Below are 17,124 nucleotides of genomic sequence, written 5' to 3' on the forward strand. Positions count from 1 at the left end.
CAAATTCGTTTTTCTCGTGTCAAAATACCCCTACATACCGATTTTCGCACAAATCCATCGACAAATAACCGGTGTGAATTTTCGGCCATTTTGAACTTCAACCGGCCGCCATTTTGGAACGGTTTGAGATATTGACTTCGGGTTTGCGCGAAAAGTTTTCTTTTTTTATGCTCTTTCGAACGAGCTATCACAAAGGGGGTCTTCCCATTTGAAAATTAAAAGTTGGGGTCCGTTGCCCCCCCCCCCCCCAAGGGGGGTCCCCTTGAAATTTTAGGGGGGCCAAAAAGTAGCTCCCTTCGACCTAGGAACATTCCCAAAGTTTCAAATCTTTACCTCAATTAGGTAAAAAGTTAGAGGGGGTGGAAGGGACTTTTGGATCACCCTGTATGGACTGTACTAAAAGTACAGCGTAATTCTCACGAGATCTGCATTGGAGGGTTCAACTAAACAACTATTTCCAACAATATAGAATTAGACAATCTTTATTCCTTAAGGTGATTCGTCAAGCCCAAGTGATGTGGTCAAACTGGTATGCGATATATCGCATCGATTAGGTCGAAAATCTCGGCAGATTTTGAATTTTTAGTAAAAAAAAATAGACGATAGCCTCTGCGCATATGCCTAAAGAATTATTCTAATCCCAAAAATTGGCAAAAGTCAGAGAAATGAAAGCAGCATAGTGTTTGGGAAAAACGTCGCATTCGATACAGAAATCGATAACTGAATCGAATGCGAGGATTTTTCCAAACACTATTCTGCTTTCATTTCTCTGAATTTTGCCATTTTTTGGGTTTAGAATGATTCTTTAGGCTCATGCGAATGGGCTATCATCCTTTTTTTTTTTTTTTTTTTTTTTTTTTTTTTTTTTTTACAAACAAATTTAAAAGCTGCTGAGATATTTGACCTAATCGATGCGATATATCGCACGCCAGCTCGATCACGTCACTTGAGCTGGACGAATCACCTTAAATATATCTCCTCCTCGATGGCGAAAAGTAAAATTAGAAAAAAGTACACAACAAATTTGTAAGTAATAGTTCCCGTCGTATGTTACCTACGTACGTGTATTACTGTGGAGGACAAGGCGCATGAGTGCAGTTTTCGAAAAAATTGAGATATGATGTAAGTAGATAAGTAGATAATGATTTCTAGTAAAACTAGTCTTCATGCATATCATGTGAAAAATTTGCTCTCAAATTCCAATTTTTAAGCATCGAAAAGTCAATTTGAACTTTCACTCCGCCAGGAGTATCTATGTAATTTTGAAACTTCCAACACGTATTTCTCGAAATAGCAAAAACTGCACTTATGCGCCTTGTCCTCCAAGCCCTTTGATTAATTTTTAAATTTTCGCGCCATTAGCGACACTAGCGCAGAGCTTGGCAACTACGCTATCAATGTTTACAAACAGGATAAAACATAAACAAACCAAACCGCACCGCATTCGGAATAGGAACTTGAATTCAAACTTTCTAAACTTTCTCTTCCGTAAATTTTGCGTATTCCATTTAGTTGCGAGCGAATTTTGGTGCAAGTTTTCTCGGTTGTCAGTCAAACGTTAAGAGCTGTTTCATGATGGCTAGAAGAGCTCTAAGAATTACTGTGACTCTGGACTTTGAAACGGTGAGTACTCCTTGGTTGTTCGATACCATTGATTTCAAATTCAATTCTAAGCTTTAAATTGCCTGAAGTTTGTATTATTTCTACATCAACATTGCATCAAAACTTTCCATCCATCTGTAGCATATGCCTCTTCATTAGCTGTGCTTTCAAGTGTCAATTTCACAACTTACACTAACCTACTGAAATCATCAAAGAGATGTCTGATGGGAATCATCATGAATTGCTGCGAGTCCTGTTTAAGAAAAACTATGTATCAAACCAATAATTGACTGCGTATGAACTGAATTGTAACCAAATCCCCTCAGTTCCATCAAAATTAATTGACCTGACTTTTTATGTTCACACATCTCTGATCAAAAATCCTTTAACTTGAGCAAAGTACTTATCAGAAACAGCATTATTAGCAGAGATTTGAAGCAAGGCTGGTGAGCCATGGTTTCAAGTTTTAGACCCACAGTCGAAGGAAGCTATTACTACTTAAATGAGGCCTACCTTTTTTGACGTTCAGCTCCTTTCAGCTGTCACCCGCTACTGAGAACGAGGATGGTTAGGCAATAATCATTTGTTAAAAAGAGTAGTCGTGTTTGTTTGAAGTCATTGTTATCACATCATAATCATTGTCATGGTTTCTAGGTACATAACTTTCTCATAGATATATCTGTGCTTTTAATCCATTGACTTATAACACAATCTAGACCGCGTACTAGGCCCGATTTTCAGTAGGGGAGGTAAGACAGCTAGCGGGGTAAATCAGGGTAAAGACGCGCCTTCAGCTTAGTTGATACAGCCGGACATACAAAGCGTACCAGGCAACGGCACTGGCAAGACCGGTATTTCCATTATCTCTGTACATATTGACCGTTACACTTGATGGGTTGCCTATCGTCTCGCCGAAATTTCCTAATGTGCGGTCTAGATTGTATTATACGTCAATGTTTTAATCACTTAGAAAATCTTCAAAAGTCTAGCTCCTCCAACCTTTCTACTTTTTAATAAGATAACTCATTATTTTTTTGTGATACTAACTGCCAATTCTGTGTATATTCAACCTACTGAAATCAAGCAATCTTAACTTTATTTATATCTGTGGAAAATGATCAGCATTTAAGTAATTGTCATCTTCAATTTTTCTCTTTCCTCCTTTTTTTTTATAAAGCATGTAAATTTGAGTTTATTTGTATGAATTTTTTCGGAATTCATTTTTCTATTAGGTCCTAAAATTTTTCATAAAATCCTTTGTTCGCAGGTCACTTGTCCGGGAGTATGGCTGTGCCCTAGAGGTAGAGCTTACCTCCAGGTGCGCATGCTTGATAGAGTGCACAGAACCAAAGAAGTTTCACCAGCCTTCCCTCTTCAGTTTTATGAAAGGTTCCAGTATCAACAGGTATGGACAATTTTTATCTCCAACTTACTAGCATAAGGTCTTCGAAAGCATTATTTGCCAATTTAATCGTTTAAGAGATAATTTAATTTCATACTTCAAATGGTCATTTGCGACGCATTCCAGAGTGACTTTGCGAAAGTTAGTTTTGCCATTGTTACTAGAACTGAGGAAAGAAGAGGATGGAAAGTTGTCACATTAACCTGAAGTGCTTCGATCATCAGTTGGCTCATTGTTAGCATTTAAACTTCTATTGAAAGGTGTCATCTTCCAATTTTACAACAATCGTCCATTCTTTTCTTTCCTTAGTTCTGCTACATTATGGAGTCAACCCCAAATCAGTTGCAAGGAACATGGTTTGTGCAGATAGGTATTTGAGAATGCTCAAAAATATGCCTCCTTTTTTCCAACTATTTTTGTACTTCACAATTTTTAACTTCAAGTAATTGACAAAATGTACATGATTGCACTACAAAATTGTATTGTAGGAGACTAAATCCCATACAAAAATTTGTGAATGCATCAGAAAATATTTCGAAAGACACTTGGGATCAAATTCATTCTCTCAATGACTTGAACCCTAAGCAACTTATCTGAATATAACTGTAAACTACAACAGTAGTTCTATCACACTATACGTATACTGTGCTTTACGCTCAATACTTCTTAGATTTACATTGTCATTGGGAGAATTGGAAGATAAATTTTAATGGATAATCTTTTTCAGACTGTTTGTAAGGCTTGGACAGTTGAACAGCTCCGGGAGTATTTGGCATCAACATGTATTCATGCTGAGCTGGTACAAGTCACTTCCCAAAGTAACTTATTGGTCTTAGCTACTTTTCGGACGTCGGTTGCTGATCTTCTTTACCCGATTGAAGATGAGATTGGCGTATGCATTCAAAGACCAGTGAGTCTTCTCATGGATGCTACAGACCGCTTTCCGGTGAGTTCTATTGTCGGTGTTGTTGTTCAGAAAAAGAAAATTACTCTACTTTCAACTAACAAGGAAGTATCTATTGTCAGGTCTCGAGTTAGGAATCAAACATTTTATACACAAACTATGAGTAATATACATGTACATATTGGTTTGGCATTAAAAATGGAAAAAAATACAAGATGACTGACTGAGAATTTATGTTAACATGCTTTAAGAATGTTTTGTATAATAAGTAATAAAAGTGTGTTCGTATATAATGTATTTATTACTTTTAAGGACTTTTCTTGAAAAACCTCTTATATCCTGCACCATGCTGTTGAGATCGCACATCTCTATTTAGTTTTTACATTGAATCTAATTTAGAGTAATTCATAACTCTTTTTAAGGGGAATTTTGAGATGACCTAGTCATAGTATTCGTTGATAAAATCATAGACGCCACTGATATCAGTGATAACAATACATTAGTAGGTACAATTTTATCAAAATTGCCAAGGGTATGCATTAAATGTTTTTTCTAAAGAGCTGCTAAATTGCAAAGAGATATGAGTAGGGTTCATCCAAAGTTTGCTTTCCTAATAATTATTTAAAAATCCTCCAACCCTTTTTAAGTAACATGTTTTCCAGAGAAAATTTAATTAAGATTATATGCCCAGCCCGAACATAAGGGCCCAAATTTTGTTGGCCATTTTATGTAAGGCTGAAAGGTGCAGCAAGAATAGCAATTTAGTTTTTCGATTGCTGTTTAAGTACTGGTTTTCACTGCTGAAGAACTAGAGATGGTCCCAGACTCATCGAAAATATTTAGTGGAAAAATCCATTAGCATCTCAAAATTTGTCTCATTTTAATTGGTCATTTTCACCCACTTGTTCATCTACATTCTCATATGTCTACTTCGCCTTTTCAGGGTACCATAAATCCGAAAATTGAAGTAGGCACTGCCCTCGTCATTGACGAGATGATAAACTATCCTCTTCGGGGTGATTCGTGGATATTGGATCCCAAACATCTCCAGATTGGGGTGAGTTTATGTTCAATTCAAAATTAATGAGGTGTTTTTCATTTGCCAAGAAATAAGCTTCCACCCATAGTTTGACATAGTTTTTTCAAGTGGAGGAAGCAAAGACTAATCAGGAATTTGACCAAAGAGCAAAGCATTCCAGGAGAACTGCATCAGAAAATGCATACGTTCTAAGGAGAACGGGACAATTTTCAGCCTGAATATCTCAAAAATTAACCAATACATCTCCATTAAAGTTCAAAAGATTTAAAATTCAGGCATCATGATGTTTGTAAGACTAATGAAGCTCCCCAAAACCTCCTGAATTTAGAAAAATTCATACTCTGTGGAAATGAAAGTTTCGTCATTACCATTAATGTTGAAATAACTGGTCAGACTTGTAATTTATATTGACCGTTCAAATATTGATGTTTGTCATGGGGCATTTCTAATGGAAATCACAGATTCTCTATAAAATGGAAAGATAAGTTTCCATTAAAAAAATTATACTTTTCATCTAATTTTCTGTTGAAAAATAATCCTCCAATAGATTTTACCATAATATTCTTTTTCCTCCTTGAAATGTTTTATTTTGAATACAAGGATCAACTTCTCTCTACTATTCAACTTATACCTGTAACTATCTCCTTTATTCATCACCTGATTCACATGTTTTGTTTTTTTTTGCAGACAAATGCAAGCACAAAGCCCCGAACAAAGGGACGGTTTCATCAAACACCGGTTTGCCACTCAGACCGATCGGTGGAGCGTTGCGATAGCTGCAAGCCATCTACAACCAATAAAAAGTATCACATCCGCATCAAAAGTCCACTGAAGTCTCCTCGCAGGAGAAGGTACTTTAGTAATAGGAATCAATTAATAATTAAAGCATTCTTTGCAATCACTTGCAGTATGTATTTACCATGTATTTACAATCCCTAAAATAGATAGATTCTTTCTCGAAATTTCCAATGTAAATAGCTCTTCAAGATCGTCATAAATGCCATAAGTTTTTCTTTTGTGACCTTATATATTTTGAAAATGAAGATTCTCCTACCTTAATATTCAAAAACTAGACATCATAAGCATTCAATGATATAATTGAATTTCAAAAGTAAAGAAATGTCCTCAATTATTTTTTCAGTAATTCAATGGAGAAAGAGAACTTGCCGCAAAGGTTCAGCACAAGTACTTTTACAGGACATGCTGAAGATCCTGGAAATCTAGGAAGCCTGAATTTTTGTCAAGCTCAGGAATGTGGGTTGTGTGCCAATTACGAGCGTAAAATGGAGGCGTTGCACAGGAGGGGCAGTTCCATCTCCAAAAGCAAGTATCACTCCATGCCAACGCAGAAATACTCTACAGCTCCCAGCCCTCACAAAAGTGGAGTTTATGGTAAGTCTTTCAAAAGCCTCTTCATATCACTACTAGGGGGTGCTGGTGCGTACCCTGACCGCCTAATGATTCAATCCCTGGAAGAGCTTTGCATCTCAGGTGTAATGGGTTACTTTTATGATTTTGTATTACACCGGTCAACATGGGCTCTGTCTTTCGAACCAAACCAATTTTTTTCGATTCCTAGGTGCTAAAGAAGCCCGAAAATCGCCATAATAACTTCAGGAAAATTGGCTGGTCCTCAGGGCGCCGCCATTTTGAATTTTTAAAAATTGAGAACACCCACCATTAGATTCTTGCAAATATCTCCTCAACGGTTTATCTCACAAAAAAAACAAAAAAAAAAAACAGCGGAAAGAGCATAAAATTTCCTACCGAAATCATCCTCCTTTGTTATTTCTAACTCAATTTTGTGTTCGTGAAATTAACGTTTTCTTCAAAAATTAGCCTATAAAAGGCGCATTTTTGCTGATTTTAGGAGAAACTTTGCTTCATACCTCCAGCTACGATTATCTGAGAAAAAAACTGTTGTGCTCATTGAAAAGAGCGTAAAATTTACTACCAGATAACATATGTCAATAGTTCCTAAACTTGATTTAATCCTGTGAAACAGCAGTTTATTAGCTCTGCCCTTAAAATGTGATTTTTTCGACCATTTTCCTTAGAATCACGAAAAAAAAAGAAAAAACCCTAAAAACGTGACCCAAACTGTGTAAAAAGGTGGCAGAATAGTGCTGGGTCCACATAATTTTGAAAACAAAACCAAAAAGTTCAAAAATTTTCAATTGGAGTCAAAGATTTTGAGCTCTAATGGGTAACCAGTAAGGCAGTACATAACTGAAGGGGAAGATCGTTCAGCTCAGGCAATTAGCATTAGAATATTAAGTAGAGGTTACGGTGAGAGATCTATAATTTTGGGTCTTGTTATAGACCTAGTCAGTAGATCACATTTGTCAGTGAGATCAAAAGCCAAAAAGTTCAAAAATTTTCAATCAGAGTCAAAAATTTTGAGGTCCAATGAGTCAGTACCAGTACGAAACTTGTCATCTTGCAATACAAAACTTGTACTTCAAACTTGAGTTTTGATGCCATCTTGGATTTTGCGAGATTTTCAGTTGGGTTCACATAATGAGTGTGATCTACTGATGAGGTATAAAAAGACCCAAGATTATAGATCTCTCGCTGTAACCTCTCTACTTAATATTCTAATGCTAATTGCCTGAGCTGAACGCTCTTCCCCTTCAGTTATATGTACTGCCGTACTGGTTACCCATTAGAGCTCAAAATGTTTGACTCCAATTGAAAATTTTTGATCTTCTTGGTTTTGTTTTCAAAATGGTGTGGACCCAGCACTATTCTGCCACCTTTTTACACAGTTCGGGTCACGTTTTTAGGGTTTTTTCTCTTTTTTTCGTGATTCTAAGGAAAATGGTCGAAAAAATCACATTTTAAAGGCGGAGTTAATAAACTGTTGTTTCACAGGATTAAATCAAGTTTAGGAACTATTGACATATGTTTTCTAGAAGTAAAGAACCCCGCACAGAGCATGGGGTCAGCGGCTCTCGATGAAAGTTGATGAAACTTTAATAGATTGATATAAAGTTCATAATTAAGGGAAAGACAAAAAATTAGCTCACTTTTGCAAGTAGAAGCGGAGATATTCGCGATTGAACCCGGACTATTTTCTGTGCGGCGGAGGTAAATTTTCCGTGTCGCCTTACTTTCCTTGCGCACTTCGGCCAGGAAAACCCCTCTCCCCACCAGGTAACTACGATGTCGCATTGTTTACACTCCCTCCTTTCATTAGGACGCTCCGTTCGGGCTGTGCGATATGGAGTTCCCTGCTTCTCGCACCTCTCCCGTGCCGGCGCCGCCGGCCGGTTTAATCTGAAATGTAGTTGCTGAAACAGAAGTGACAGATGCGGGGAGAGGGAGGGAGTATGCTATTCGTACCGGCCGTGCGCATAAGCACCTATCTTCTTGTGTGAGACATGAAGTCTGATCGAGAACACAGAACAACGAGAGGAGAGGGGACTCGGAATTCTTCCGCCATGCTGCGGCATGATAGAAAATAGTCCGGATTCAATTGCGAATATCTTGGTTTCTACTCGCAAAAATGAGCTAATTTTTTGGCTTTCCCTTAATTATGAACTTTGTATCAATCTATTAAAGTTTCATCAACTTTCATCGAGAGCCGCTGACCCCATGCTCTGTGCGGGGTTCTTTTACACTCTTTTCAATGAGCACAACAGTTTTTTTGTCAGATAAACGTGGCTGGAGGTATGAAGCAAAGTTTCTCCTAAAATCAGCAAAAATGCACCCTTTTTAAGCTAATTTTTTAAGAAAACGTTAATTTCACGACCAAAAAATTGAGTTAGAAAAAACAAAGGAGGATGATTTCGGTAGGAAATTTTATGCTTTTTCTGCTGGTTTTTTTGTTTCTTTTGTAAGATAAACCGTTGAGGAGATATTTGCAAGAATCAAATGGTTGGTTTTCTCAATTTTGAAAAATTCAAAATGGCGGCGCCCTGAGGACCAGCCAATTTTCCTGAAGTTATTATGGTGATTTTCGGGCTTCTTTAGAACCTAGGAATAAAAAAAAAATTGGTTTGGTTCGAAGGACAAACCAAAACCCGAAATTTGTTGTGCTGTGTTATAGATGAGATTTGTGATTATTTAAATTTAAATGTACACCTTCTTTCACAAAAAAGGATGTTAGTGCCAAAAAAGTCTAAACTGAGGTACTGGTACCACTGCCCAGAGGAGTGTATCAAAAACATTCTAGTCAAAAAACTGCCCTCAAGTGCTTTTTTATAAATGGCTTTGGAGCAAAGTTAAATCAATATACATATTGTAACGAAATCATTTTTTGTATTGAATGTTATATGGGAAATTTCTATTAATGATATCAAATTGTATTACTTAAATGGCAACTTTACGCCTCCTACTGGTATCAAAAATGATCCAAAGCGTTTGCAACCTATTTTTGATATGATGGAGTGTTTAACATGAAAAATTCAAATTCAGATTCTTCGACTGGAATGAAAAAAAATCGTTGCCCAGAAAAATTAGAGCTCTTACCCGTGGTCTCTTTTCACATGTGTGGAAATGACGTAAATGAGTACATACGCAGTCCTGTCAGTCACCAAGTCTTCCAAGCATTAAGAAACAGGGAAAACATTTTAAGGAGCGTCATGACAAAGAGCCAATCTTTTTTTCTCTTTTTCAATTTTTTTGTAATTAAAGTTTTATCCTTTGCTCAAACAACAACCAAATAATGGCTCACACAAACTTTCCTTTCAGGATGCCACTAAAGTTTTTAATATTAACTTTTTCAAATTTATTCTTGTTTCAGAATCGAATAACATTCGCTCTGATCTTCATGGATCCTATGCAAAATTAAGGAGGTAAGTTTAATTTTTGTTTTGTACAAATTGTTATATTAATTATCAATGCCAGGAAGTTATGGTAGGAATATTCTGCAAATAGAGGGAACAAAGGATGTTGCAATCAGACACATTTTTCCGCCTGTAACTTTTATGTTTAATTTTTGGTCTTTATTCATAAGTAGGTATACAAAGTCATAATTTTCAATGGCTTTTGTATGGGGAATTAGAAAAAAAGTCTGGAATTAAACTTTACTCCCAAAATGATGAAGAAAGTAGGAGAATTTTAGAGAACAAAACAAGAGAAGAGAAAATTATTTTGCTGCTGTGTAATTTTCAGTAATTTTTTGAGTTTTTGCCAATGTTGGAATCTTGAGTTTTGAAAATTAAAATGTTAAAAAGTGAACTGAATGCTTTAAGATGAATGTGAATAGTTACTAATGGTAAAAATTGCTAATTATTGATGCATGTTGGTAGTTCTTTGATCAAATAAGCTGAGAGATCACGGTTATTGTTACAAAGAAAATCCTTTGAAGTCAGGGAGTCTCTCTCAGTCTGTAGAAAGTTAACTTTCACATCAGACTCCTTTTTTCATGGAATTGACCTGACTCTTATATAAAAGAACTCTATGAAAGAAGAGGTTTTAGATTATCAAGTGGCCACGTAGACATAATGATTTGCACCATGCATGTAAATCACAGAAATGGATTTTTATGCTGTCTCTTTCAATTTCTATCTCTTTGACACACCAGTACACGCTTTTACTAAATTCCTTCCACATAAAAGGGACCTGAACATAAAAAGGCTGGACTAAATTTTGTAGTACGAAAATACTGTTTTTGGCTTATCTGTAAAAACGCCTATCTGCACAGGTATAATGGCACATATACCAATAGCACATATGTTATTTCTGAAATGAGCCAGAATTAGTTCCATATTACAAAATGTAGTTCAACTCAAAATTGACTCATAGGCACCACTTCTCAGCAGAGTGCTTTTCAAAAAAGTTTCCACATTGAATGTCTGAAAATATCAACCCTATCTGGCTTTATGACAGGACGAGGTTGCAGTTCGATAATCGTTTTTGTAGAAAAATCTATTCAAGTTTGAATCTGTCATGTTCAAAGATCAGTATCGTCCAACTAATATGTAATTTCATGTCTCCTGTTTGCAAAAAAATCAACTACACCACTAGGAAGGTAGTTTTTTGGATGCGAGAGAGTATTTTCCATCAAATGCTCTAGTTTAAATTTTTTAATTCCACATGAGTATTTTTGCACACCCAATTTTTATTAATATACATTGCAAGCAGAGTATCGAAAGCATTTAAACGATACTTTGTTCGCTATGTGTGTCGATCAAAAAGTAGCAGCAGCTCCTAATTTTGATGGACAATACTTGACAGTCGCATAGATGATTGATTTTGATGGGTTCATTTTGATGGCAGAAACTAAACTAAAGCCTTTGAGCTTTAAGGTCCCTTTTTCAGTGGACAATCACGAATTTATAGGCATCAGGCTTCTATCACAGTTAATTTTTATCTCTCCTCACTTTTTAGCTCTAGTTGTTACATGTGCCTCATTTTATTTCAGCACCTCCTCTGCAAAGCTGACCAATCCCCCAAAAAATGGAAGGCATTACCACTCTAAAAACATAGATCCCTCAGAACTGAAAGCAGCTAGAGAAAGGATTCAGACTAGTATTATGAACTTGGCAGAAGCTGTGTCAAAAAACGGTTCCAAACGTCGCGTCCATTCAAAAACAACGGACTCGCAAGTATGCAAAGATTGCAGTGAAAGATTTTTGAATAGTGTCTTGCCAGACGAATTGCTGAGGCAAGGCAGTCCACCTAAAAATCACACGACCACTAGAGAGAAAACAAGGCGAAGGAAGCCGAAGAAAAATCCCGCTCCACCTGAGCCTTCAAAGTTGAAGTGTTGTACAAACTGCTATTGTATCACTTGTAATAACTGCAAACACAAAGTTAAGCTGGATGAGTCCCTGTGTTCAATGTGTAAAGATAAGGCTGCTGTGTCCAAAAAACTGGAGAATATTCCAGGTTATTAACAGGACACAGAAAGTTCTTTCAATAGAACGTTTAAATTTGAAATTTCAATCTCTTAAAGCGTAGAATGTATTCTGTAATTTTTTTTCACCATCCACAGTGAATCAATGGATCACTAGACAAAGTACAAATTTAAGAATTCTCACATATTTTTCCTCTTCAAAATTTCACATTGAACATAATTTGTGCAACTAAAGTTACTGAAATTGATTTCTAACTAAGATATGGATGTTTTTATTCAGAACTGGTTATGAAAAATGAGAATTCTTTGCTCATTAAAAGAACCATAGTCGACGTGAATCAAATTGCGCTCTGCAATATTTTTGGGAAGCTCCTTGATCAAGCCCCTCACTTCCCCACTCTGCGTTTTTCAAAATGTAAACAATGTGCAATATCTGAACCAAAGCGCTAAGATGCTGCCATATTGTGGAAATTCACATCACAGAGACTGTTTTGGTTATGTTTATTGTGAGATTTAATTTGAGTAGACGGTGGTTTCTTTCAGGAGCTGCAGGAGATTTGAATCAATCAAAAAAAGTTAATATCTTTGTTACAAGTCACTTCCAATAATTTCCGTCGCTTTAAGTAAATTATGTTGCATGTAAACTTTTGATGAGAAATTGAATTCATATCTTGTCCAGTGGTCCATTTTGTATCGTCTAATGTTTTTTTCAAATTGCCTTGAAGTCAGCACTTAACTGTGCAGAAAAATTTGCTTTAATTTTTTAAAAAAAATCACTAACTTAAACTTACCTTACAACTTTTTATCGCCATAAGAGTATTGAAACTCTCACCCTAAGACTGTATGATGATGTCTTGCCAAATATATTTATCTCTAAAGTTATTTTTTTCTGAGTAGCTTCAAGTTAGTCTGGTTTTGACCGTTCTCTCCTGGTGAATCCCTGTACATATTTTCATATTTAATCATTCTAAAAGATTTACTTTAACTCAAAATCATATGTTTTGTAGCAACGAAACTGATTTACCTTGCAGTACAAAGCAAACATAGTTTTTTATTCAGTTAATTTTAGGCGTTATAAATTTATACACATATTAAATTGTTAAGTTGATTAGTTTCTAAATAGTTTTAACTGTATGTTCCAAGCATCAAAAAGGAGAATTTATCAAAATATTTATGTAAATCCGTTTGAACACAAAATACTTTACACTGTAGGAAAATTGGACAGAGATGAGGAGAATCAACCTAACCACAACAGACATTGCCGAATTTATTCTTGTGCTTTACTTATTTACCAAAAAACCAAGCAACATTCTGACTTGGAATTGTGTAAGCGTATTCTTTATATTATGAGATACAGATAAATTTAGAAAAAGTTGCAATGCATTCTGTTGTTTAGTTCTCTGTTGATAAAGTAATAACCATGAGGATATAAGGCAACATGGGAAGCCGTTAGGCTGGTCCTGGTCCAAATATAGTTCGCTGTTTTATGAATAGAAAGTAGATTGTTTTAAAGTAACTTTTGTCTCGAAAAATTGGAAGAATCACAGAGCTCTTGAATGGCACATATTCTGAAGGAGTCTGTTCATTAAGGGATGAATTGGTTTTTAAGATTTGAAATTAGAGGGCAAACTTCTATGCTTAAGCATCAACATAAATGAGGAATAAGCTGAGAAAGACATGACTTAATTTCGAGAATATGGAAGATTTTTGGCAGATTTTTTTCACTTTCAAAATGAGTTCCTGTAGGATAGTGAAAACTCTTAACTTGCTCTAGCTTCTAACTGAGTCTTGAGTGGTTTTTGCATGCTTCCTGTCCACTTTTTCTTTGCCTGTATGTCTCTTCAATCTTTGCAAATTTTGTACAGGACAAATTTGCAAATTTTTTGTACAACAAACTTTGTTCTTCTGAAGTATGAGCAGTACCAATTCTAGACTGTGGCACCTTTGTTTTTTAATTTAAAAATCAGATGTAGATAGACTTTTTCTGTCTAATTGCGTCCATCCCAATTTATTAGAACGAGAGTAATACTGAGTGGTAAATGTTGAAGCTTGCTGATCGAATGGACACTATTCAATTTTTCTTGGATGAGAATCTTATTTTTTCTCCAGCTTGGCTCAAATTGTCATTTTTTATTGGCACCTCATGATCAGAGCTCTTTGAACTTTACTCCCTCAAAATGTCAACTTTAGATCCTTAATCAGCCTTCTCAATGCCAGAAGAATATTTTGAAATTACTTCCTTCAATGCACTTGTTATTATGCACCAAGCATGACGTTTGCTGTCAATATTTTCTGGAAGTTGGTTTTCACTCATGTTCAATTTTTTCTTTTTGTCTGTTGAAGCTGCAGCATGGAACATTGTTGTCCGAAAGTTGTGAGAGACTGTGCTCTGTGCCACAAAAATTTCCATGACAGTCTCAAAACACTCTTACGAACTCTCTCCTTTCATTGTGATCACTGCACCTCTCTTGAAGAGTTAAGGAGCTGCTTTAAATACCAATCATCTTTGCATTGTTAGATAGGAACCATGCTAAAACTTCTCATGAGACGCCATCTCATCAAAATTCTATGCAGAGCACATTGAACAAATGGAAATTTTTAAAAAGCAACTCGCAAGTGATAAATTAGCATTTATGGTTTACACTAGAATGACTGAACATATTCGGAGCAGTAGCAGTATTAAAAAAATTGAACTCAAGACATACATTATTTATTTCTCCTCTATATTTTTTTTATACTTGAATGAGTCAACTCAAACTTCCTATTCACCAAAAGAGAAACCAAGGAACAAACTCCAAAAAAACCCAGAAAATATTGCATGTCAACTCAGCAATGAAAAACAAATTATATTGTAACCAAAGTTAGGTCTTACAATTTTTTTCCTTTTTTATTTATGTCCATGTGAGTGTGCTTTTGTTTCATCAAGAAAAGAATCAGCACCTAGAAAAAAATATTTTTTCAGGAACAATGCTAGCTCAGCAATTCATTTGACCATTTATTATTTTGGAGGGAAGCTCGAATCGACTGATTCTCTTAAAGAGTAAACCAGTAAATGTTCAAAAATGCAAATGCAAAAAAAATTACTAATTTTTAAATTGAATTAGGATATGTTCTTTGTGTTCTACATAAAATGTTGCTGAGAAAACAAACCATCGTGGAGTTTATCACATTTCTGACACTGCCTTGGGATCCATATTATTTTCATACTTCGCATGTCATGAAGCATATTGACAGTGAAACTGCAAAAATGCATATCTTGGTCCTGGTGTTTCAAAATATCTGCCTCTATTTCATTTTTTAAAAGGAGATCAAACCAACATTACTTAAAATTTTCACAGAATACTCCTCTGGCGGAGAAAAAAAGTAAATCACCAAATTTTTCAAAGAATGACTTTCAGTAGTTATCCATGTGGAAAATAAAGTATATGTGACAGGAGGGCTGCAACGCCGCAAACCAATATACTGTGTCCCTGCTGTTTTACCATCGATATGTGAGAAATTGACATGGACAGTTTAAGAAGCATGTAACCACTTTGACAAGCATATTTGGCGTCACAAGTAGTTTCCAGAAAGCATTTGAACCCATTTGCTGCACAGCATCCATTCAATATTTTAGTCAATTTTTAAGATTGGGAATATGTAGTTGAATTTTAGTTGCTGTTATATGAACGCACTATTTGTTAGTATGTATTGGTGCATAACATTTTTTTGAAGATTCTAGTTCCTTAACTGATGATAACTGTGAACAAATTTTTAGGTGACTCAATATAAAAGGAGCCCAGTTTTATTCATGATATGCCACTGATTTGCCAATTAATCTCGACTGATTATCAAAATTTAAGTTTATCTAAATCACCTAAAGTACAAAATTGAACTCTCGGTCATCTTATTTTTAATCAGGAAGGTTATTCAATGTCACCCATAAATTAATTTTAGCATTATTATTTAATAAAAATATATTGTTTACTCACAGCACAGTAATGGTTGTGGTATTGTGGATAATATGGTGCACCTGAAAATCTCAAGTATTATGCACCCAAAAGTACATTATTGTGCATCCAGTTATTCTAGTCTCTGGAAAAGGAACAAGCCTTAAAACATTATGAATGCGTAAGGATTACAAGCTCAATTCACTTTCTCATCAAAACTTAGCCGTATCATCCTCAAAGTTGCTATGTTGTATAAGAATATCATATTATGTTAACAGGATAATTGTAACTGAAATTGATCATTTATTCAATTTGAACGACATTTTCTTGCATTTTTGTAAAATTTTAGCGAACATGTTGCATGAAATAAACAGTCTTCATGTGAATGTTTAACTCATTTAATGAAGTAAACATTTTAGTGCTTTATATTATGTGTTCTATTTTTATCTCTAAATTTCTCAATGCTAAATCAGAATATCGACAGTGTAAGTCGGTAATCACATAACTCGGTTTGTGACGCTGCAGACTTCCCGTCATACTTTATTTTTTAAACGGAAAATTACTCAACGGCAATTCTTTAAAACTTTTCCTCTCTGTGCGAAGAAAATTCTGCAAAAACTTCAAGGAATGATGTCAATTTGTTCTCCTTTACGAAAGTAACATAGAGGCGGAGATTTTTGGACAGGGCAAACGAGATATGTGAGTGCGGACTTATGCTGTCGATGTGGACCACGGACAGAAGAGGGAACTTTGCTGACTATTCCTCACCATGTATAATGTATATCTATGCCAACAAACTTTAGCAGCCCATCTATATTTCGTGGCAAATGGTGAGACTTTAATATGTAGTCACACAGTAAAAGAGTTAGGATTAAATTTAGTAGTGAGAGTAGTGTATCGTACCCATTGGTTGAATAAAGCCATGTCCAGTTTGCTTTAGTCCTAAATGCTAAAAGGTTGTAAAATCACTTTGCAGGATTTGATTGTTGACTTAATTGTCAAAATAAATATCAGCAGTGAAACTATGCCAAAACACATTTCTCTGCAATCTTTCCGGCTTAATTTACTTTTCAAATGAAAAAATACTCAACCTCATTTCTGGAAAACTTCACTAATTTCTCTTTCTGCCTAAAAATTTCAAGCAGTAGCGTCTAGTTTGTTCATTCTTGATGAAGTAAAATGGGATAGGAGATTTTGTAGCTGAGATATGCATTTTTGTAGTCTTACCATTGAAATGCTTTTTAAACTCTAGAGAATTAATAATTTGAAACATTAAAAAAAGTGCAAAATATGCAAACAATGCCTTATTAAAGTTTTAAAGATTAAGGACTTGAAGCACCAATATCCTTCGCAGATGGGTAGCACATCTGTATCAAATTATTGCCCTCATTCTTCATACATTTTTTGATGGTATTATCATTCAAATTTATTTTCTGACTGATT

The 17,124-nt window shown here is 35.4% G+C and overlaps 1 protein-coding gene across 1 annotated transcript; it reads left to right on the plus strand.

The window, feature by feature from the left end:
• Positions 1–1,147: 1,147 nt before the first annotated feature.
• Positions 1,148–16,107, plus strand: LOC109039903 (uncharacterized). The gene is made up of 8 exons (XM_019055624.2): positions 1,148–1,623; positions 2,870–3,007; positions 3,732–3,950; positions 4,852–4,965; positions 5,635–5,798; positions 6,089–6,339; positions 9,695–9,746; positions 11,318–16,107. Exons 1-8 carry the CDS (start codon positions 1,573–1,575, stop codon positions 11,790–11,792), a joined length of 1,464 nt encoding a protein of 487 aa, XP_018911169.2. The 5' UTR covers positions 1,148–1,572; the 3' UTR covers positions 11,793–16,107.
• Positions 16,108–17,124: the final 1,017 nt, after the last annotated feature.

The sequence above is a fragment of the Bemisia tabaci genome, chromosome 3 (assembly GCF_918797505.1).
Source record: "Bemisia tabaci chromosome 3, PGI_BMITA_v3".
Classification (NCBI taxonomy): domain Eukaryota; kingdom Metazoa; phylum Arthropoda; class Insecta; order Hemiptera; family Aleyrodidae; genus Bemisia; species Bemisia tabaci.

Bases quoted from the DNA above. Each gene is read 5' to 3' on its own strand.
- LOC109039903 (XM_019055624.2), top strand. From the start codon at position 1,573: ATGATGGCTAGAAGAGCTCTAAGAATTACTGTGACTCTGGACTTTGAA. The intron at 1,624-2,869 runs GTGAGTACTCCT...CTTTGTTCGCAG, and splicing joins TGACTCTGGACTTTGAAACG to GTCACTTGTCCGGGAGTATG. The intron at 9,747-11,317 runs GTAAGTTTAATT...ATTTTATTTCAG, and splicing joins TCCTATGCAAAATTAAGGAG to CACCTCCTCTGCAAAGCTGA.